General features: G+C 45.0%; 7 protein-coding genes across 7 annotated transcripts; 4 read left to right on the top strand and 3 right to left on the bottom strand.

Annotated features, from left to right (window-relative positions):
* The first annotated feature begins 92 nt into the window (after positions 1-92).
* PV09_04349 (uncharacterized protein) lies at positions 93-2,519 on the top strand. The gene is made up of 3 exons (XM_016357678.1): positions 93-383; positions 434-1,828; positions 1,875-2,519. Exons 1-3 carry the CDS (start codon positions 268-270, stop codon positions 2,458-2,460), a joined length of 2,097 nt encoding a protein of 698 aa, XP_016214470.1. The 5' UTR covers positions 93-267; the 3' UTR covers positions 2,461-2,519.
* Positions 2,520-4,516: 1,997 nt separating this feature from the next.
* On the top strand, positions 4,517-6,573 carry PV09_04348 (uncharacterized protein; the record flags this gene model as incomplete). The annotated part of the gene is made up of 6 exons (XM_016357677.1): positions 4,517-4,702; positions 4,756-5,438; positions 5,505-5,774; positions 5,831-5,970; positions 6,025-6,172; positions 6,227-6,573. 6 exons carry the CDS (start codon positions 4,517-4,519, stop codon positions 6,558-6,560), a joined length of 1,761 nt encoding a protein of 586 aa, XP_016214469.1. The 3' UTR covers positions 6,561-6,573.
* A 616-nt stretch (positions 6,574-7,189) lies between these two features.
* On the top strand, positions 7,190-10,326 carry PV09_04347 (uncharacterized protein). Its single transcript, XM_016357676.1, has 10 exons — positions 7,190-7,389; positions 7,531-7,839; positions 7,891-8,052; positions 8,097-8,342; positions 8,462-8,967; positions 9,018-9,076; positions 9,315-9,357; positions 9,522-9,547; positions 9,633-9,724; positions 10,138-10,326. The coding sequence occupies exons 2-10, from the start codon at positions 7,667-7,669 to the stop codon at positions 10,259-10,261; spliced, it is 1,431 nt and encodes a 476-aa protein (XP_016214468.1). The 5' UTR covers positions 7,190-7,389; positions 7,531-7,666; the 3' UTR covers positions 10,262-10,326.
* Positions 10,327-11,196: 870 nt separating this feature from the next.
* Positions 11,197-13,182, bottom strand: PV09_04346 (uncharacterized protein; the record flags this gene model as incomplete). The annotated part of the gene is made up of 6 exons (XM_016357675.1): positions 12,887-13,182; positions 12,621-12,745; positions 12,497-12,574; positions 11,720-12,442; positions 11,636-11,662; positions 11,197-11,588 (listed from the first exon to the last, which is right to left on the bottom strand). The coding sequence occupies exons 1-6, from the start codon at positions 13,168-13,170 to the stop codon at positions 11,197-11,199; spliced, it is 1,629 nt and encodes a 542-aa protein (XP_016214467.1). The 5' UTR covers positions 13,171-13,182.
* A 529-nt stretch (positions 13,183-13,711) lies between these two features.
* On the bottom strand, positions 13,712-16,263 carry PV09_04345 (uncharacterized protein). Its single transcript, XM_016357674.1, has 4 exons — positions 15,861-16,263; positions 14,823-15,760; positions 14,284-14,774; positions 13,712-14,230 (listed from the first exon to the last, which is right to left on the bottom strand). The coding sequence occupies exons 1-4, from the start codon at positions 16,214-16,216 to the stop codon at positions 13,832-13,834; spliced, it is 2,184 nt and encodes a 727-aa protein (XP_016214466.1). The 5' UTR covers positions 16,217-16,263; the 3' UTR covers positions 13,712-13,831.
* A 1,140-nt stretch (positions 16,264-17,403) lies between these two features.
* Positions 17,404-19,217, bottom strand: PV09_04344 (uncharacterized protein; the record flags this gene model as incomplete). The annotated part of the gene is made up of 3 exons (XM_016357673.1): positions 17,404-18,226; positions 18,690-19,119; positions 19,169-19,217. The coding sequence occupies 3 exons, from the start codon at positions 19,215-19,217 to the stop codon at positions 17,404-17,406; spliced, it is 1,302 nt and encodes a 433-aa protein (XP_016214465.1).
* Positions 19,218-19,916: 699 nt separating this feature from the next.
* On the top strand, positions 19,917-21,699 carry PV09_04343 (uncharacterized protein). Its single transcript, XM_016357672.1, has one exon. It carries the CDS (start codon positions 20,421-20,423, stop codon positions 21,654-21,656), a length of 1,236 nt encoding a protein of 411 aa, XP_016214464.1. The 5' UTR covers positions 19,917-20,420; the 3' UTR covers positions 21,657-21,699.
* Positions 21,700-22,061: the final 362 nt, after the last annotated feature.

Below are 22,061 nucleotides of genomic sequence, written 5' to 3'. Positions count from 1 at the left end.
GAGCTGCGGCCGTGAGCTCGGCCGCATCTCGGATTCGATTGCATGTTGCATTGCCGCAAAATTTCGACAACGCCTGAAAAGTAACGCCGTCGGCCGCAACCGAAGAAAGTATCATGCCTCAAGAAACGATCAGGAGTCAACTCAGCCCGTGATTAGCCTCCTGGAAGGTATTAGCACACAATTGTTGTAGAGGAACCTTTCTTCAGAAACGGTGTGACATCAATCTGTTCCCGGCGTATTGATGGAACGAGCCGGGAACGAGGCAAAATGGAGGAAGAATCAAGCATTTCGAAATCTCAAAGAGCTAGGTTGACTTGCTCTGAATGTTATCGACGCAAGATCAAATGCGATAAAAATATTCCGTGCGGAACTTGCATCAAGCGGTACGTTCCGCTGATAAATAGTGTTTGATGATTTGGCTGAAGAGAAAAAGAGGTCTCAGCGATCTATGCAAACGTGAAGAACAAGTAAGCTCCGGTCAAAACGCCTTGGCCCACCCGTCTCGAAACGAACAACGTCCCCATGGCGACCTAGTAAGAACTCTGCTTGACCGAGTGTCTCAATTAGAGGCAAAACTGGACCAAGGAAAGGAACCAACACGTGTCAAAACACTTGGAATGGAAATTGACCATATAAGTAGCCCATTCCTCCCAGCCAACGCTCATAGACAACATTCCAATCGTAATGTAATTTCGACTTCAAAAGACACCGAAAACACGGAAGGAGACGAAATTACAGTCCTTGAATTTCTTGCCTGGGGTCGAAAGAAAAATGCAGACTTTGGCGATTCGCCTGAGGATGCTAATGGACCGAGAAAACAGAGTGTTGGGCTGGATTCTTCTTCCATCACAACTGATTTTATGTCAGCAAACATCCGCAACGTTCAATTGGATATGCTCGAGGCACTGCTGCCTGCAAGCGAACATATCAAGCAACTTGTTGAGTATCACAACAAGTGTCTGTTATGGTATCATGGATCGTACTCATCGAAGACTATGAACGACGATCTTCATACTTTTTTCACGGAATATTCCGGCAGCCCTAGGCATGAGGATTTGAACCTGCAATGGCTTGCTCTGCTTTTCGCTATATTATGCTGCAGTATCACTTGTTCCTCTCCACGAACATGTCGGTCTTGGGGGTTTTCCAACGCAGAACGGAATTCACTTTCCTTGAAATGGTATGAAGCTACTGTCACTTGCCTAAATATGGCTCGATATATCGAAGTACATTCAATCTACTCGGTACAAGCTATATCTACTTTAACCATCTCTGCTCACATCCTTGGTTTATCAAACAGTCAATCTGTACTTCTAAGCTCTGCTGGTCGAATTGCTCAGAGCTTAGGCCTACATCGGCTTGGCTCAGAAACGGAGTCAGCCAGTAGTACAAGGGATCAATTACGCAAGCGCGAAAGCGCAAGGCGTGTTTTCATTCAACTTTGCATACAAGACTGGTTCAGTATCCCTTTCTCAGACTCATATGCTCTCGATCCAAGATACTGGAACACGGTCAAACCCTTAAATTGCAATGATGAGGACATGTCCCCACAACCACAGTCAATACCCACCGACGCAAGCTACTGTAATTACCGCTACGACATTGCTGCGCTTATGCCGCAGCTGCTTGATGCTGTCTCAAATTGTAATACTCTATTCACAAAGTATGAAAAAGTATTGGAATTCGATGAGAAAATGCGAAAACTTGTCACGGCATATATGCCGACTTTCCTCTCTACGGGTGCCCCAGTTGCCTCTTCGTGGCCCCCCTTTGTGAGTTGGGCTCGGCGCTCACTCACGATATGTGCTGCACATAAGATCATCATGATGTAAGATTTCTGATTTGCAGAAGTCCACCGTACTAACTATACACAGCCATCGGAAATTTTTGGGGCTCTCTTTCACGAACTCAGCGTTCTCTTTTACACGTAGAACTTGTCTAGCAGCTTCGAAAACGATCATGAAAGAAGCTTTGTCTGCTGTTGATGAGAATGGACCAATACTATGGATCGAGCAGGCATTTACAGTCGCAGCATGCATAATCTTCAGCCTTGACGCATTCCATCGGAACCCAAACGAAAACGAATACGAAGAACATAGAAAATATGTTTCAGACGGAATTACGTATTTGAAACGATTTGAGAACAGCAAAATTGCGACACGCGGTGTTCAGCTCTTATCCTCACTGCAACAAGCTCTTGAGGTTGGTCGAAAACGTCCAAGAGACGAAGACACAGAAGACCCCTGCCCGGCCGAGAAACGAGTAAAGTTCGACATTAAAGAATTTATCAAGCAGGTGTCTCAGAATCTGCAAGTCACCACGCCAGCAGCCACCCCAATAGCAGAACAAATGGAGAGTGCTGCGGAGATAGCATGGGATAACATATATGACCTTCTGCCACCTGGAGCTGGATTTGGCGGTCAAAATCTATTCGATGATTTCTTTGCATTTCACCCATAGAAATGAGAGAATTACCTGGATACCGAATTTGGAGCTGTCGATTACAAGCTATTACATGCTATACATATCTTGAAATTCAGATATATCTAAGTTCCATATGGTTTCTTGCTCTGATTTGACTGCGATCTCGAATCCCTGCGATCGAGGCTTTCGCGCGTTGAACGATCTGTTCTTCATCAATATGCTGAAGACGCTGATGTTTTACTAGGATCTGTCCGTCCACCATGACAATATCGATATCTACACCTGATCCGTGAATAATTGTCGTCACTGGATCAACACCTCCAGAAGGAATTTGAGCGGCGTCCCACGGTACAGATCCGATACCTTTCGGGGATATAACGACAATATCAGCCTTCTTTCCAACCTCAAGACTACCTATCTCATTTTCGAGGCTGAGTGCTCGGGCTCCATTGATAGTTGCCATCTCCAACACCTGGTAAGCACTGATGACCCCGGCCTGCTCACGGGCTCCTGAGTGGACAATTGATGCCAAATGCATCTCACGCAGCATGTCGTATGTATTATTACACGGCGCCCCATCTGTTCCAAGAGATACATTCACCCCTGCTGCGAGCATATCGGGAATAGGTGCTATCCCCGATCCCAGCTTCAGGTTGCTCGTTGGATTGTGCGATACTGTGCTCCTGCTTTTTCTAAGTATCTCAAAATCACCAGCCACCGGATCTGGGTGAACAACATGCGCGAACACGCTTTTTGCACTCGTGAGCTTGGCTTCTGCACAGAACTGGAATGGGCTGCATTGGTAGTATTCACGATAAATCATAAGATCCTTTGGTGCCTCAGCGCAGTGCATAGTCAACCCGATATTGTGTTCATGGGCTGCCCGTCCAATCGCTGAATGAGCCGAAATTGGCGAACCTCGCGGTGTGCCAGCTGCAAGCCACATGTGTAGTCGCCCATCAGCGCGATTGTGAAACCGGTGATATGCATCTATTGCAGAGTCAAGGCTCATAGATGAAACATCACGATCTCTTGCATCCCTGAGTTTAAGACTATCGTTGCTTTCTTCACATTTGACTAGTTTACCCTATTTGTACTAAATTAGTTGATACTCATTTCTTGCCATCGGTTTAAGTGTTCAGGTACTCATTAATCCTTGGAAATGGCAGAAGTTTGAATGAGTAGCAAACATACCAAGCAGGCCCTGATTCCAGTCTCTTCTACAGCCCTTACTACGTTCTCCAAACCACTACGATATGTAAGCATTGCCTCCAGGAAGCAGGTTGTCCCAGTCTTGAGCATCTCCGCAATTGTCGCCAGGGCCGCAACATATCCGTCTTCTTTCGCGTAGTTTGCTTCAAGTGGCCAAATTGCATCGCACAACCAGTCATGCAGTGACAAGTCTTCGGCAAGTCCTCTGAGCAGTGATTGTGCGAGATGCGCGTGCGTATTTATGAGTCCAGGAATAATAATCTTATTCAGACAATTTATGATTTCCACATTTTCCGCTTGATCCTCTCGAGTTTGTGCAAGCAATATGTCCGTTTTGTCGATTCTCGCAATGCGACCATTTTTGACCAGGAGTGCGCCGTCAAGAATCACCTCGCGATCTCGATTAACGGTGACAATGGTTGCATGGACGAAAAGCTGAGCTGATCTAACCGTTGAAATCTTGGACATGACTGGAATCTTCAAGAAGATTAATTTGATCCAAAATAACACTTTATCCAGTGTTTCATCTTGAGTTTATGAGTTGACGGTGATTTATGAGTTTTTGGATTATCTGATGTGAGAGCAAGACGCAGACTATGCCGAGTATCGCACACCCTGCAGTTCACCAATTACTTCAGCCCTGCCTGCGGCCGAGATTGCGGATGAGAGTGTCGCCTATCCAGTGCGTCTGATTGGTCAACTGCAACCAAAAAGGGCTATCAGTTACAAAGCATTGATCCTCGATTGAGCACACGCTATCATTTGGCACTAAGAATTATCATAGAATTATGATGTGAAGCATATATAAGTTGAAGGATCAGGAATGCCATCTCCGCGACTGTATAGACCTCAAAATTGATTAATTGTCAATCTCACCGAAATGTCACAAATCGAAGAAGCATCCATTGTAAATAACAAAAATCTCGACATTAATACAAAAAGCACCGAGGAGACTGGATCATCTTCCGCTTCAATTGGCCATGGCAATGTCGGAGAAAGTTGGCAAGATACGTTGGCGGAACTCAAGCACACCTTTCTAACAAAAGATGGATGGATTGGTAATTATGTCAGCAGCGCTACTCCGAACGTGCTAGCGGCCCTGCAACTAATGTGTTCTAGGATTACCTGTACCTCGTCACACCAAACATCTGGCCGTTGAACAGGAAGTATAAAGACTACAAAGCACCGTTTTATGGCCTCAATGATCGGGTGCCAATTCTTTTGACTATATTACTTGGACTTCAACATGCTTTAACAATGATTGGATCCATTGTTTCGCCTCCGTTGGCTATTGCAGGTGGTGCATTCAATTTCGATTCAGAAATCACAGCTTATATGGTTTCCACGGCGTTCATTACAACCGGTATAGCCACTGCACTGCAAGTGACACGACTGCATATCAGCAAAACGAGCTTCTACATTGGAACCGGTATGCTGAGTGTGGTTGGGCCAACATTTGACATTCTTCCAGTTGTTTTTAATTATGCCGCACTCAAGTATAAGTCTGGACAATGCCCAGTTGCAGAAGACGCCACACAAGAAGCCTGTCCCGATGCGTGGGGAGCTGTGTTGGGAACTATGCTTTGCTGTGTTTGGATTCAAATAGCAATGGCATTTGTTCCTCCGCGGGTTCTCAATCGTATCTTCCCAAAATTAGTTACTGGCACGCTATTAACACTAGTCGGTGCATATCTGGTTGGTAATGGATTGCAAAATTGGGGTGGAAGCTCAAATTGCCATAATGGAACGGGTCTCTATGCTCTTTGTCCTAACATAGCATCACCGAAGCCTCTGCCCTGGGGGTAGGTTCATCTGCCCTGATACTTTCAAATAAGTTGTTTTGATTGGATTCCACTAATGGTATGTAGATCTCCAAAGTTGATAGGACTTGGATTCAGTGTTTTCGCCACAATCATTGTGACTGAGATCTTCGGTGCACCTCTAATGAGGTCGGCATCTGTTGTCATCGGCCTTGGAGTTGGATGTGCCATCTCTAGTGCCACAGGCTATTGGGACATCTCTAAGATTAAGCAAGCACCTGGTGGAACGTTTCCATGGGTCCATACATTCAAGCTTTCTGTTGATGGCATACTCGTCCTGCCACTTTTGATCCTGTTTGCATGTCAAGCAGTCAGTTGGTGAGCTAACAAGCTATTGAGGCAAGTTCGTGGAATACTGACAATTATGGCGTTAGTATTCCCGATATACTAGCTACTGCCGAAATCAGCGATCTATCGATTGAGGGAACTGAATTCAATTCTCGTGTTCAAGGAGGAATTCTTTGCGATGGACTAGGAAGTTTCGTGTCAGCGCTTGCTACTGGTCCGCCCATGGGTACGAAATGTTTATTGAATAATTATTCTCAAGTTATTCTAATCGTTTCTTTAGTTAGCCAAGCTGGTAATAATGGAACTATTGTCCTCACTGGCTGCGCTAGCAGACGTGCAGGCTGGGCTGCGTCTGCCATCTTGGTCTTAATGGGGATCATTGCGAAATTTGGAGCTGTTTTCGCCTCAATGCCACCATCCGTGCTAGGGTGAGTATATATTACTATGCCCCAAGTTCGAACGCATAATAACAACCTTCTTAGGGGTATGCAAGTTTTTCTCTACTCCACAATTGCGGTGGCAGGAATCAGAGTTCTTGCCTTGATAACCTGGACCCGCCGCGACCGTTTTATCCTAACTGTTTCCCTCGGCATTGGTTTGATGGATATTACGCAAAGCGATTGGTTCAGTTCGATCTTGGCATATAATGGCTCAAATCAAGCTTTGGTTGGGTTTGAGCAAGGTATTAATTTGATTGTCACAACGCCATTCGTGATTGCTTGCTTTGTCGGAGTATTCCTCAACCTGGTTCTTCCCAAAGAGAAGAGCGAAATTCATGAAAAGACGCAGGTATTTCATAATAACGAGTTGAAGTAATAAATCACTTGAGGCTTGGTATAATATCGCCAGTAGTGTCATATTGACTTGGATGATGAAAGATTAATAGCACAGGAAGCATCCGTTGATATTCAAATTACTTTAATTGAAACTAGTAACTTATCGAAAAGACTTGCAACCAAGGAGTAAAAAGGTAAGTCTGATTGGCTATCCATCCAAAAGGCCTTATTTCGAAAAGAGTGCGGAGGCGATCTTTACCATACTCGTTGTGGAATTGCAGGGGTGGAAACCATATATAATATATTACTGTCATAGTTTTGGTTATTACCTCATTGTTTGAACGAAAGACTTAGTTGGCTTTCTGGGAAAGCAAGAATAGCAGCATATTTACAAGGCCCTCATCTTGGAAAACTCGGTGTCAACAACCACACAGACCGCAGAAAAAAGTTGTATCTTAAGTTAAGAGCTTCTTCACTCCAACACTTAAATAGAAATGAGGAATTCTGTGCCTTTTTCGGCATCTCGGATATACCAGGACCAGCTCGCCGCATGCTCCACCAAACTACGTTACTTTTAAGCTCGAGCCATGACTTAGCTTGAAGCTTGCTGCACATCTCAGTCGCATACGAACTAGCTTATCTTATCTGCATCCCCCCTCTCTAGCCGCACACATAATCACTCCGAGTTGCTGGGCAACTTCTCCATCCTGCCGGGAAAACTGCGTGATAAACAAGCATTAACCCTGGCTTTGCCACGGGAGGAAAATGCACGTCGATCTGCAAAGTAGCATTCTGGCTACTCCCTTTGCACATTCTAGCGTGAAGAGGTGCATAAATGAAGCTTGATCGCACATTTAGGGAAAGATCGTGTTCGTCGTGCTCTCTCTTTTACTATCAACCGTAACACTAAATATGGCACAAGAAAAGAAGCCAGAATATGACACTGGAGCTAATGCAGTTAGGGTCGATAGCTTTTCCATATCGGCCGGAGAGCTGAGTGGCCTGCACAGAAGGCTATCAAACAGGCAAATTCAATGGATTGCAATTGGAGGCTCCATTGGCACGGCCTTATTTGTTTCTATTGCTTGGGGCTTAGTCGAAGGAGGTCCAGGAAGTCTATTCATTTCATTTACACTATACAGCTGCATGATGGCCCTTGTCAACAGCACCATGGCAGAAATGGCGGTTTTCATGCCAGTTTCTGGTGGTTTTGTTCGCCAAGCAGCTCACTGGGTCGATGAAGCATATGGATTCACAGTGGGATGGAATTTCTATCTTTACGAAGCTATTCTAATTCCTTTCGAAATTTCTGCTCTCAAGTAGGTACGCTTGCCTTGAATAAGACAAGAAAATTAACATGTCTACCACAGCATTGTTTTGACATATTGGTCCGACAATATTCCCTCGTATGCAATTGTTATTGCTTGTATAGTACTTTACGGTATAATTAACGCATTTGCTGTTCGTTGGTATGGAGAGGCAGAATTTTGGCTGGCCTCTGGAAAGGTTATCCTCATATTCATGTTATTCGCGTACGTAAGTTTCAAGTTATCATGCAAAATACTAAACTCCAAAGGTTCACCTTCATCACCATGGTTGGTGGAAATCCAAAAGGTGATGCGTACGGCTTTCGATATTGGCGTGATCCTGGCAGTTTCGCTACCTATGTCACTAATGGAACCCTCGGTCGCTTCGAGGGATTTCTCGGCGCTTTCTATCAGGCATCCTTTACTATTGTTGGCCCAGAATATGTTTCAATGGTTGCAGGAGAGGCTATCTATCCTCGGAAGACAATCAAACAAGCATTTAAAACAATGTATTGGTGAGTTGTTGATCAGTTGAGACTCCTTTTGCACTGTGCCAATAAAAATTACTTGAATATTGCAATATGCTTTACGCTTACGAAATTGTAGTCGTCAGAGTATTGCTAACAACTTCAAGGAGATTTGGTATCTTTTTCATTCTTGGCGCCCTTTGCGTTGGCATTGTGCTACCTTATAATGACCCCAGGTTAAATGAACTTCTTGGAAACGGAAATACAGGCACGGCATCAGCCTCGCCGTACGTCATTGCAATTCAAAATCTGGGAATCACGGTTCTACCTGATATCACAAACGCACTTATGGTAACCAGCATCTTCTCTGCAGGTAACTCATATGTTTATTGCGCCTCGCGTACATTATATGGTCTCGCTTTGGATGGACATGCACCGAAGTTTTTCCGAAAGACTACCAGGAGTGGTATTCCTATATACTGCTTCATCTTTACGATGGTTTTTCCATGCCTCGCGCTATTATCTGTTAATAACGGCGCCAGCCAGGGACTTAAATGGCTCGCAAATCTTACGCAGGCAAGCCAGGTCCTGGATTATTGTTTCATGTGCATCACATACTTGTTTTTCTGGAGAGCTCTGAAAGCGCAGGGAATTGACCGAAATACTTTACCATGTAAGTATCTTCACAGATCTCTGAATAACAAAACAACTGATCGTTCATAGACAAAGGATGGGGCCAGCCCTACGTTGCAATTCTCGGACTGACATTTATGATTCTCACTGTAGTATGTATTTTACGCAAAGTTCTATGATTGGTGGTGTTCTAAGATTTTGTAGAGTTTTAATGTTTGAGTTTTGCGCATATATGCACATTGGCCGGGCTATTGTGATTTTAAAAATACTTGCCCTCGAAATAATTCGACTTAAAATCTTTGGGCTTTTTGAAGGGAGTTTAGTCGGTCTTCGATGACAGAAAAAAAAATTTGATCAGGCATTTGATAGAATTGCTGATACGGACAGGTGGCCACTTATGGATATACAGTATTTTTACCTGGATGGTGGAGTAAGTTCTATCATAAAGTATACTTGAGCCTCCTTCTGCAAAGTTTGATCGTTTCTGAGTACTTGAGAAAGAGCAGTCTTTTCAGCAGGATGCCCCTCGGAAAATCTTTGCAAACGCAACGATACCAGTGCCTAGTTTTTATGAGCGGTGCTAATATTTTGCAGATGTTGGAACTTTCTTTACCTACTATGTAAGTCATAGCACAGGTCCTGCTACATGGCCTTTCTGAGCACATTTCAGCTTTGTTGCGCTTGTTAACTTTTCATTCAACGTAGACGATGGTGTTCGTTTGCGCAGTTCTTTTCCCATTCTGGAAAATACTTAAGAGAACAAAATTTATAAAGGCCGAAGACATGGATCTTGTGTGGTGGTAAGACTATTTAGTAATTCTTATGCTCCAGTTACTAAAGAACAAGTAGAGTGCATTTCTTAAGGCTCCTATTGATTCACCCACGAACGGAGCTACTTCCAAACGAAAAACTTATCTTCCGCTGGTATAATTTCCAACTTGTCTAAGAGGGGTTGACTGTCTTTTCGTGGATCCGTCTCTGTGAACTAGTGGACCCCTAATCCATTAGCCACTATGATGTGTGGTAAATCTTGAGGAATTCATTTCGTTTTGGTATAGGAGAAAGTACCTTCGCAAGATACCTCCGTGTTGTTGATGGCCCTTTAAGCCTGCAAATTCTTTGGTTTCTCATATATGGACAACAAAGCAGGCATAACTAATGTTTCTTTTTTTTTTTAAAAAAAAAAAAAATTGGTGCTGACACTGCTTAGGGAGGGACCGGCGATATCTGAGTACGAGGCAAGCATTGATCCGCCACTAGGCTTGTGGGAAGATCTGGGGCAATATCTTGGGATCCGGATTAAAAAGAAAGCAGGAACCGAGCAGAGTGCTTAATTAAATTCAGAGTCGAAGATAGAAGATAATTCCAGAATAGATAGGAAGATCAGCAGCAGCTGCACAACCAACTTTCATAAAGCCTCTTGTTCCATTGTTTTGTACGGCTCGTCAAATGCACGTGAACATTGATACTACAATGTCATCCAATCACTAAGCCCTAATATTAAGATACTACTGTTTAATTGAGAATTTCTGAGACTCATCTGAACTTCCTCCTGAAGCTACATGAAGAACACGTCTTGAACTGTAAGCTGCCACAGATACTTAAGTTCTCCATTGACTGAAAAGCAAACTATTCAAGCCCTAGGATAGTCAAAGAAAATTATTGTCTAGAAAGGGCTGTCCAGCCCAGCGCGAGGCTCTAATATTGCTTCGGAAGTACTCGATAAACAAAATTCGAGGGTTGAAAGACACAGGCTGTCGCAAGACAACTTCGACTGACGGAAGACTCCCCTTGATAGTTGATGGTGTTACATATTCTAGTTCAATAGGAAAATATATTCCAGCTGAGTTAGGCGTATATATCTCCTTGAGCTAGAATATATTGTTTCTTTGGTTGGATCCATCTTGCTAAAAGTTGTAATATAATGGAAAATAATCATAACACTGCGTGGATTTTGAGCATAGAGAAGGTATCGCTGTATCAGAACGGTGTGTTCACCAGGTCATACAACCCCTGGACAAATAGCTCTTCTGCAGCTAACCCGTACAACTACAAATCCAATTGTGCTATTATGTAAATCCAATGGACATAACGTTTTCTGGAAGGGTTTTGCGGATGCTTCAGTATAAGCAAAAATGCCGCCATAAGCACAAAGAATTCCCGGCTGTGATAAAAAAAGAAAAGCAAGAACTACCTAGAGTTAGAGCACAAAATCTTCGTTTCAATGCGTTAGTCCCGTAATTCAATTAAAATAATGGTATTTCAACAGTTAGGAGCCATGTTCCTTATTTTTCTCTCCTTCCACAGCTGATGCATTTGCATTTTCCCCTTCGACGCCTTGTACAAGTCTTATCACATTCCCTGCTTCTGGTCCTGTGAAATATCTGTGGCCTGTGGTAACCCAGGTTATGATGCTAATAAGCATGATAACACCAATTGCTGCGGGCGTATAGTTCATTGTGTCGCTATTTACTGGTTTAATTGTTGGAAAATTGAAAATCGTTCCGTTGAAAACTAAAAAGACAAAGCCAAGGAGATTAAGTGGAATTCCCCAGCGACCAAGACTATATGGTCCACCTAGTCCAGCTGAATGAGATGGATCGCTCGGGTTAGTGACGCGTGAGAGCAACCTGGCGAGCAATGGCATCGCGTATGATATATCTAAAATATTGGTCAGATCATCCTTGTTAAATAGCCTAGCAACTTACAAAACCCGAAGGTAGCGACAGTGATAACTTGCTTCCGCGTTAACAGACAGCCTAGAAGTGGGCAACACGACGTTAAAAACCAACCTGTATTGAACCCAGTCAAATTCCCGAAGTAGATGCTATTAAAAGCAATTTGCACCGTGGTTGTGAGCATAAGAGCAAAGACAGGAACTTTTTTCTTCCTCTCAACCGTGCTCCAGATGTTGGAGAATGGAAGGCCATGGTCACGGGCAAATGCAAAAACGGCGCGGCCACCTTCAGCCATCAAGCTGTTGGCGCATACCAGAACTATGACAGTTATCAGGCTCGTTAACGCGCATGCTCCCCTTACTGATCCTGTTGAATCGTAGAATATTTGAATCAAAGGAACACCAGTAGAAGATGTAGCGGTCGATTCCAGATCTCCAATGCAGAAGCATACAGCGACCAAGAAGCAAAATCCTGTGATCGCACCAAGGTAAACTGACATCACGATTGCGCGTGGAGCGGATTTTCGCGCCTGTTTCATTTCTTCGACCATATGGCTCGGAGCATCGTAACAGCACATGCCAAATGCGCTTTGAACGATTCCGAGAATGGCTGTGTATGATGAACTAAAGCCAGTGAAGTTTTGAAAGTCGCTGAACACAAATGATGCAGATTGCTTGTTGTCATTACAGGCAAGAATTGTAATGATGACAACGAAGAAAGATACTATGTTCCAGACTAGGATGAATCGCGAGAGACGATCCAGGAACTTTGTGAGGAATATATTTGAGGTCATTGCAAGGAAAGCAATTAGATAGGTGACAAGTACCGTGTGCCAACCTAATGCACTAAGTCTGGAAGAATTTGATCTAGGATAACTAACAAATTACTTACGTTCAATAACATAATCAGGATTGGCAAGATTGGCCATACCAAGGATGAAGTTGGCCCCGATAAAGTTATTCGTCGCGCCTAGAGTTACTCAGCATGGGAAAACATCATCATGGCCTCAACATACCCATCGCGAGAATCCCAATTAACATGAACCAGCCGCTAATGTAACTCATGCCGCGTGCGATGCGCTTTGGTGCCAACACGGCGACCCAACTGTACTGGCCTCCCGCCACTGGATACGCGCTGCACCTATAACCTAATTCAGAACGAGCTCTAAAATATGCTCTTCAATCCGGCTACGGACGGGGCTTCCATTCTCATGCTTGATGAACACGGAATGACTCTCTTTCACCCTCGTGGTTAAAAAAAGGTTAAATTGTGCGGACCTACATTTCGGCAAGGGAATATGCAACAGCAAGTGTAACTGCGCAGATACCTAGCCAACTCCATATCATCACAGGAGGTCCACCAGACTCAACACCAATAATAAGTACGCCGGACAGCGCCGTCCAGCAAGTTACGATGCTGAAAGAAAATCCAATCATCCCAAGAAGCCCAAATGATCGTTTGAACTCGGCGTGATAGCCCAATGCCTCAAGCAGAGCATCTTCCGACGTATCTTGGTCGAAGGTATCCTTGTCTTTTGGCTCGATCGAATTCGAAGATTGCTCCATATTGCAAGAAACAGCACGTCAGATCGCGCCTGGACCTGGTTTTCAAGATGCCGTAAAGGTAGACAAAAGATGGGCAAGTAGAAAGTCGCAAAGCGATTGGCTTCGAAAGGAGAAAATGAAATCATCTTTGAACGGCATCTTTATAAGGCAGACGGACATCCGATCAACCTTCCGCGATGTCTGCTTATGTTGCGGGTTCTGGCAAAGGGCTTCTTGCCCGATAGCAGCAAAGATCTGCGACCTTATCTTCACCCATGTACAGAATGCTTTTTAAGTAACGCTAAGCTCCACCGCAATGTGCAATCAACACTGACGCACGATAATTAGTTAATCTTTTATTTTTCTCACGGCCGAATGTCCGCGATTATCAGCAAAGCTGGGAATGCCTGTTCTGTGAAGTCTCACTATGAATGATCCTAGTGATGGATCTGTGGTTGCTTTTATATAACGGCGACTGCGGATTGCACCTTAACTGACGCGTTTCATGTGCTGAATAAAAGTCGGACCTGCTTGTTCTGATGAACATAAAGACATTAGGGACGTAAATGCTTAGTTTTTTTGTTCGTTATCAAGATATTTACATGCCAATGCATAGTCCTGCGGAGCGTCGTCGTAGCCAACGGTAGCATTATGAGTGAGGTCGAAATTTTTGATGGTTATTTCACTCCAGTCCATCAGGTGCTTGACCTGCGCGCCTGACACCTATATTGTGTCTTGTGTTTGACGCGCTTCTCCTGGATTCCATGCTTGCTCTGCTATGCCTTCTGCTCTCTGCAACTTGCACGTTTAAACCGAGCGTATTAACAGAACTACTCACACCTATTTCGGTGCTCTCGTCTTGATCAGATTCAATCAAGGTTTCCTTCAGAACCTTGAGAGCTTCTTGATCAGCGATCACAGCCTCGCGGGCAGCTTCGACAATTTCTTTGGTCGGTCTATGGATAGCCAATGGTTTGTCAGAGCCCACAGGATAGATTGGCACGCAGCGAAGGCAAGATAGGATGGCGGTCATGAGCTTGTTGCGGCGCGTAAGGCGGAGTTCTTCGTTGGCCCAGTTAGACTACAATATTTGACTTAGCATTATCCGTATTTTATGGATTTAACAAAGCATACCTTATGAGAGACTCCGATGGTCATGTCGATCTGCTTCAAATCCTTGCATTGGGTGATTTGTAATTCAACATCGTTGTGAAAATCTCTCTTGTTCTCATCAAGCGCTAAGAAAGTAGCAAGCTCCATTTTGAAAACTTCAATGTCCGCAAAGCTAGTTTCAGCGTTGACGCTAATATCGATCTGCTCCTTCATCTGCTTGCTGCGAGTTACGTTGTCTATCCAATTGTTGTTGTTGATAATGTTCGGGATCTGGATCATGCGACTGTTATCGACGCGCTTGAAAGTGCTATAGAGTAGAGAAATATGTTCGACGATCATTCGTACATCATTGATCACAACCATGTCACCAACATCGTAAGGATGTTTCACAAAAACGAAGATACAGGAGCCGAGAAATTCCTGTACCGTAGTGGCTATCGCGAAAGAGATTGCCGCAAGCTGAGTCCCAATTGTAAACATGTACTTGGCAAAAGATTCGGAAAAGAAAGCAGCTGGAATCAGTCAGCATAATGGCAAAGCATAAATCGCAGTTCTCTCACCGTAAACGATTCCAAGCAAAATAAGTGCAACCAGGAACAAAAACCGATCCAGGACCCTGACTGCTTGACCAACATCATGCATGCTCGCTGCGATGGCCTTTCGTTCGCGACTTATCTCTAAAGTAGCCATGACCATTTCATCTAAGCTCACATCCCCGTTGTTGTCCTGGTCGAGGAGGTTGAAGATTTCGTTAGCTTCCTCTTTTCGAGCTTCTCCAAGAATCTCCTCAACATCCGATCTGAATAAAGCATCTTTGCCCTCCATGACAAAAGATTGCCATAGGCGTGCACCAAGTGCTCTAGATGATCTCTTCGATTCAAGTGCCTCAACGACCAGATTGTGGATAACACTGCTTTGTTTTGAACGTGCTCCCGTAATCTCACTTGTTATGTTGCCAACAGTCGATTGGAGCAGCTCCGTGTACATAGCTAGTCCTCCAACAACTTTGGTGCTTGATATTTCTTGTTGGGCGGCATCAATACCAGTCATGATTTCAAAATCTTCCCTTTCAAATGGATGTGTGTTGAGCGGAAACATCTTAAGAGACGCCTCAAGCAGGCCATCGAGCATTCTAACCTTTAGCTTAGAGTCGTTAACTCGTGCATTGAACTGCCTCCGGTGATAGTTGACGGTGATGAGCTGGACAATCAGCTTCTGTGCTACGAAAAGCGCAGCGACAGCCACGGAAGCCAGCAGGAACCGCTGGAATGTCCTGACCCATTGTACCCTGTTGTGTTTCTCCTGGTCAAAGACAGTGATCAGAGGTACGGTAAAGTAGCTAACTATGGTCCAAAGCATAAAAGCAATTGGAATTTCCATTGCCTTGATCAATAGTCGATATTTTCGTGTCCCCGAGCTAACGAAGCCAACCAGGAACTGGAATATGAATGGCATTGTCTGAGCGATCGCCTTGGTGAGCCAGAAGGACCACCACATTCTATGAGCAGAGCAGAGTTAGCGATCTCGACACATACTGCACAGAACTACCTATCCAGCCTTGAAATCAAGGCTGCTTAGACTTATATTGTTGCACTTACACTTGAATCCAGATGAAGAGTCCAAGCAATCTAACACCTCCGGCCCGTGCTTCTTTTGCAGCTGTTGCAAAAATAACAAGCGGGATAGCGAGCAAGATCGCAACTGGTACAATGTAGATGATGTTGCGCGTGATGACGTTAAAGTCTCGAATCCGCGTATACATTTTCCCAAGTGTATTGAGAGTGTTTTGCTCCCCGTCATATCCAACTTCTCTTGATGTAGACTTAAGAGGGTCTGTTCTTCTCCGTCCGATATGCATCTTGGTGTCTTCCGCTCCTGGGCTCACAGGTGAGATCTGGACTCGAGCACTCTTCTCGTTCTCGGGAGGCATATCGACCAGGATATCGTGACCCATGCTGAACGAAATAATGTCAGAAAGAGAAAAACGAAAAGGATCTCACGCGAAAGCGTAAATGCGAGACGAGAGGCGAAACCCCATCTTTTGAACATCCGCGTCAGCTATTGCGCAGATGGACATCTTCAGAAAGTCCATCTAGGTGGCTTCGGCTCAGCCGACGACCTAGCTTGGACTGCTTGAGGCTTAGAACAGTCTAGCCTTGATCCATATGAACCTTGCGACGCTTTGCGATTGGGGTAGATATCGGCTAGATCACTGAAAACTGTCACAAAGTCTATGATAAGTCAAACTTTGTTCCAGGGGGTCACGCTACCATGCGAAAGACTCTTCCTGTATGAGACTAGAGTCCATCTCCTTATGGAAGCGATGGAGATGGCTTGGTGCTGGTGGCTTGGCACTTTATCCCCATCGGTTCTGCGGCTGAATCCAAAGGCTCTGGGCTGGATTGTCGAGTTCGAAGGAAAAGAAAAACCTTGAATCAGATTATCACGCAGGTCAATGGCTCTGTAAAGTTATTCTATAAAATAGCTGCGAGGGGAGAGAGGCGTTTTAGTTCTATGCAAATGCAGTTTACTTCTATCCATTTAGTTGATCTTAAGCCAACTCAGACGAAGTCGAGTTCTCTAAACTTCCAAGTCGCTTAAACCATGCAGATAGTCGCTGCTATGATTGGACCAACAAATGTAATGCTGGTTTGGAAATTCGTTGTCCTGCAAACCAACGGCGAGACGGTAGAATCTTTCAGCTGGTACCGAAAATAGCATCTTACAACAGTAGCCGGCGTGATATAGGGAAAGTAGAAAGCAAGGTTCTAGTGGCGAGACTGTTCGAGATTTTGCCGATCTCCCGCGGACGGCGCTGCAACAATTCCCGAGGTTGCTATCCTATTGCACATAAGGAGAAAGCATCTCGATTTCAACAATCCCATGACTTGAATCTTTGAAGAAAAGTCTTGTTAGTCTCTTTGTATGCACTTTTTGTTTTGCTCCTGAGAGGACGGAGACCACTTTCTACGCACTGCGCTTCCCCGCCGTTAGCGATTGCGTGGAACAAGAAGCCAAGTATTGAACGTGAGCGCTCTTCACCTTGAGAAGGATTGATCGAGAATTGAAAATTGAATTCAGGACTCGGTCATCAATGCAAATGAGTGGAGAAAGACCTCACGCCTCCTGCATGATACCGCACTAGGCGCTGATAAAGTCCTTGAGTATTTCCTCGCTCCTGGTATGCGACAGGGAAAAGTGCGTTTCGTCAGGATACAGCGTGAGCTCTGCATTTGGTAATCGGCTCGCCATCCATCTTGCCATCGCAATAGGAGTGTCTTTGTCCGACGTTCCATTCCACAACTTCACTTTCGCATCTATGCTCTTAAGATCAAAAGACCACCTCCCCAGGATCAATTTAACGTCGAGAATATTGCCATCAGAGCCACCGTAACAAGAATCCCTAATCTCTAATATCATCCTTTCAACATCATGTTCGCTCATGAGAGCTTGATCTTCCGCGCTCATTCGCTCAACTATACCCTCGCGCACAATCTTCCTCCACCGGTGTTGACTTGGATCGCGTGCGTGTTTTGCAAGTCCATGCTCATAGATGCCATAAAGGAGCCAGTGCGGCAGCCATTTGTTGATGCAAAAGCCAATCCACCTTTCCCAGCTGAGACCTTTCAACGGCGCCTCTGGAGGAGCCAACCCTGAGATAATACCTGTACCCTTTAACTCACTTTTGGGGATTTCGCGAGCGCACGCCAGGGCAAAGGGTCCTCCACCACTACAGCCGACGACACGGTATTCTTGGAAGCCAAGATGGCCAGCCAATGACTGTATGGTGCTCGGCCAGTCAAGAAGCGTGAAACGTGGGCGAAAAGTCGATAGCCCTATCCCTGGTCGATCTACTCCTATTATACAGATGTTCAGCTTTTCGCAGGCTTCATGCAGATTGTCGACTTCAAGAGAGAGCTTGGCGATCCTTGAAAATAGAAAACCGGCTGGCCGTGTGGCCGTCCTGCTACGTGGTATCCCACAACATGGTGTCCGAGATTATGTTGACAGGGAAGTATAAAAGTGTGAGAACCTAAAGCGAGATAAGATGAGACACGTGACGCAACTTGTAAACTCATTATTGAATGATCCGCGAAGAGAAGCGTTGTTGACATGTGAAACAAAACGGATAGGGTATTGATTTTGTACTGCATTCACCTTCATCAATTTCTCGTATTCGTACTCCGTATCTTTTGACGAAACACGAAAATGAGTCTACTCATTACGAACTTAGTCTAGGGCATGGATACGAGTCACCTCGTTCGGCGCAGAGCAGGATCTTGGAGACTGTTTTCCTTCAAGAATTGTGTAAAAATCAATCCTGAGTTATCCATTATCAACGTTCGTTTGTATCTGCTGTACTTCTGTTCGTAGGCGAAGAGTTGCAACAGACCAAAAATGAATCAATTTAGATAGCTTCGTCGTACGCATTTTTAAGTCCTTCTACATCGAGCTTCTGCATCTTCATCATAGTCTCACTCATAGCAGCTTTTTGCTTTGCAGTGCCGGACTTCATCCACTCACCAAGTTGCTTTGGAACTACTTGCCAGCTGAGCCCAAATTTGTCCTTCATCCAACCACAGGGTCCTGGCTCCCCGCCTTCCCCCAACTGGGTCCAGTAATGATCAACCTCGGCACTGTCCTCGCAGTCGATTATGAAGCTAACTGCCTGATTGAAACTGAACATAGGTGGCCCATTAATGGCAGTGAAAGGAGCACCATCAAGTTCGAATCGAATGAGCATCACAGAACCCTCTGGCATCCGGTGTTTATCCTGACCGACTGAAGTGTAATACTCTATATGATTGATAGATGAGTTTGGGAAGATGGCGGTATAGAAATCAGCCGCTTCCTTCGCTGTTTCAAATATCAGTAAATACTAGCCCATGATGATAAACTTGCTGACCATTGCCTCCGAACCACAAAGATGGCTGAACTTTGAGATTGGCTGGCATTCTGTTGAATATTCGTTCACTTTCTTTTTTGGCAAGTAGTTGGACCTGTTTTCAATTAAACACATAGGTTTGATTTATACCACATAGATCACCAGGCAACCACAGCCACGTTACTGAATTCTGCATCAAAATCATGCAATCATTGGTGCGAGTTGAGTATGAGAGACATACAAAAGCCTATAACGTAGGCTTGATGGCATTCATCGCGATGTCAAGAGGTCGCTAGCCCTTTGTTGCCTCAAATACGAGAATTGGCTGCAGATTAGTGCCTTGGGCCAAGAGGAAAAGCCAGACAACAAAAGCCCGAGGACCCTATGAAGGGAGGGAAACCCCTGATACTAGCGATGTGAAGGGTCTACTGCACCGTCTGAGCCAGACGACAACGCAGAAGAAATATTTTTAAGACTCCATTAACTGAGAGTTGATCGCGATCTCGGATGAGAAGCAGTGCGAGAGCGCTGTTCAATGCTGACCCCCCGAAGCTGCTGTGCAACTCGCTGCGTCGTTTCAAGCTGGGGATATTTGTCAAAATTAGTCGATCCTGCACCCAAAGCATCGAGATGCGTAAAATACTCCGCGCCATGGGACGGCGGCAGAGAGCAAGCCCGGCTGGTAGCCGGCAGCCAGCAGCTGGCAGCTTGCAGCTTGAAGCTCAAAGCTCGGAATGGTCGAACCACCAATAAAGCACCCGCTCCAGCAAGTACATGTACGTTGACTCCAAGGACGGAAGTGGCCAGCGAATTCCATGTTCAACAGCTGGTAGACTGCTTGCTGGTGAAATCGACTTGTCTATTTTCTTGTCCGAATATGCCAATGGGTTCTTCCCTACTCTTGCATTCTCGCCATGCAGGAACCTCAACTTGGTGGTAGCGTTTTCACCTTGGTTTCGGCACCTCAAAACAACGTCAGCAACCAAGACCTTCGCCAAAGCATGCGCCGCGATTGGTCATGTCTAATCTTCGTCTTTGGTTCGCAGATCATTCCATTTTTCCTTGAGTCCAGGCTTTGCTTGTTCGCTTATCTCCTCGAAAATGACCTGTAATTGCCGGCTGGCGACCGTTGAGATCCTCGCGGACATTTTTGTGCGGCCGACTGCTGGATCTAACTATGAGAGCTGTCGCTGGTTCTGTCTTCCGTACCGAACAATCAATCGCAACTTCCTTTCGATGATGAACAAATGTTTTTTGAGAGAGAAGAACAACAATGGCGTGGGATTATCGAGAATCTGCGCATAGAAACCATCGCCGAGCTAGCTATGGCATGCAAAACACTACTTTGCAGACGTCAAAGACGATTGAGCGAGTCTTGTTCACATTTGCTGGAATCGCCCTTTTCAACATGATTGAGCTATTCGTGTACATCGCGTTCCGCTTCAAGTCATGGAAAGGCCTCTACTTCTGGTCGCTAACTGTTTCAACATTTGGCATTCTTCCCTACACAATTGGCTTACTCTTCAAGTTCTTTGGTGTCATCCAAGGCTACCCTCTAGTCATGCTTGCTATCAGCATGATCGACATTGGCTGGCAGATGATGGTGACCGGGCAGTCAGTCGTCTTATACTCCAGACTTCACCTTATATGCCGACGCCGAAAAGTCCAGCGTGCCGTTCTCTGGATGATCATCGCAAACTGGTTCATCAGCAATGTGCCAACGACAGTATTTGTATTTGGTGCATCCAGCCCAAATCCTGACCCATACAACGTCCCTTACGGGGTGTGGGAGCGGCTTCAACTCTGCCTGTACTTTGTGCAAGAGGTCACCATTTCTTGCATATATGGTTATGAGGTTGTGAAGATGATCAAGCCAGATTTCTTCAACAATCAAACAACGAACAGTAGTGGTTCGACGTCGACAAGTCAAGCGAGCTTCGAGCAAAAGATGCGTACGAAGTCGAGCCAACGAATCTTACGACACCTTTTGTGGATTAACATTGTCATCATTGCTCTTGATGTCACGTTACTTATTGTCGAGTTTATCGGACACTATGAAATCCAAGTTCTGTACAAGGGCTTTGTGTATTCGGTCAAACTGAAGATGGAATTTCGAATCTTAAATCAGCTAACCGACATTGCGCAAGTACGACTCCGATCTAGCCAACAGTGTTTCGGGGATGGTCTTGAGATCAGCGGGAAAAATGGCGCAAGCGGCGTCAATTGGGGCTCAATGGGATCTGAAGAAACTGCCAGACCAAATCTTGATCCGACACAAGCTGCCACGGTGCATGCCGGGTCATCCCCACGTCCGGTTGGAGCGCTCTCAGACACGGAGAAAGGCAGCGAAGACGCCACTATCGAGAAAATTGATACTGTTATAGCAAGTCATGGAGCGGCAAGACAAACGTCAGACCCACCTAGAAGGCGCTCATTCGAAACAGAGGGACCTCTTCGCTCAGATAAAAACAGAAGACCACAAACTACGAGGTTTATAAGCTTTAGTTAGACTGAGCAGTTATTACTATAAATAAAGAATAGTTGTATGTTGGGTTTCAATCAGGTTAGCATCATGTTCTATATCTGGGTTAATTTACCGGATTTGATCAGGCTTCGTTTAAGCCCCAGTCTCTCACGCATGTATTCTGCGATGTTGAAATCTGCAACAGCTCTTGGGTCACCTTCTTGGATAGAGAGTGTAGTGATTGTGTAGGTAATAGCGGACCATGACGGATCCATTCTTTGCAACCGCATTGGCCGTTAGAACTAGTAGAGCAAAGTGACTATGTGTCTCCTCCATCGATTTCGACACATCTGTACCAGAGTACGGTGCGAACACAGCTATTGAGATTGGACTAGGTTTCCTCCGTTTTATATCACGGTTTTGCGCATTTCAATCTCAATTTTCTGGCCC

This window comes from Verruconis gallopava (genome assembly GCF_000836295.1).
Source record: "Verruconis gallopava strain CBS 43764 unplaced genomic scaffold supercont1.12, whole genome shotgun sequence".
NCBI classification, from domain to species: Eukaryota; Fungi; Ascomycota; class Dothideomycetes; order Venturiales; family Sympoventuriaceae; genus Verruconis; species Verruconis gallopava.
Note: the sequence above shows the minus strand (reverse complement) of the source record. Positions and strands in the feature narration are given on the sequence as shown.

Bases quoted from the DNA above. Each gene is read 5' to 3' on its own strand.
- PV09_04349 (XM_016357678.1), top strand. From the start codon at position 268: ATGGAGGAAGAATCAAGCATTTCGAAATCTCAAAGAGCTAGGTTGACT. The intron at 384-433 runs GTACGTTCCGCT...GAAGAGAAAAAG, and splicing joins TGCGGAACTTGCATCAAGCG to AGGTCTCAGCGATCTATGCA. The intron at 1,829-1,874 runs GTAAGATTTCTG...AACTATACACAG, and splicing joins GCACATAAGATCATCATGAT to CCATCGGAAATTTTTGGGGC.
- PV09_04347 (XM_016357676.1), top strand. From the start codon at position 7,667: ATGATGGCCCTTGTCAACAGCACCATGGCAGAAATGGCGGTTTTCATG. The intron at 7,840-7,890 runs GTAGGTACGCTT...TGTCTACCACAG, and splicing joins TTCGAAATTTCTGCTCTCAA to CATTGTTTTGACATATTGGT. The intron at 8,968-9,017 runs GTAAGTATCTTC...GATCGTTCATAG, and splicing joins TGACCGAAATACTTTACCAT to ACAAAGGATGGGGCCAGCCC.
- PV09_04345 (XM_016357674.1), bottom strand. From the start codon at position 16,216: ATGGGTCACGATATCCTGGTCGATATGCCTCCCGAGAACGAGAAGAGT. The intron at 15,761-15,860 runs GTAAGTGCAACA...CTCTGCTCATAG, and splicing joins CTCTTCATCTGGATTCAAGT to AATGTGGTGGTCCTTCTGGC. The intron at 14,775-14,822 runs GTGAGAGAACTG...GACTGATTCCAG, and splicing joins TTTGCTTGGAATCGTTTACG to CTGCTTTCTTTTCCGAATCT.
- PV09_04343 (XM_016357672.1), top strand. From the start codon at position 20,421: ATGGCGTGGGATTATCGAGAATCTGCGCATAGAAACCATCGCCGAGCT.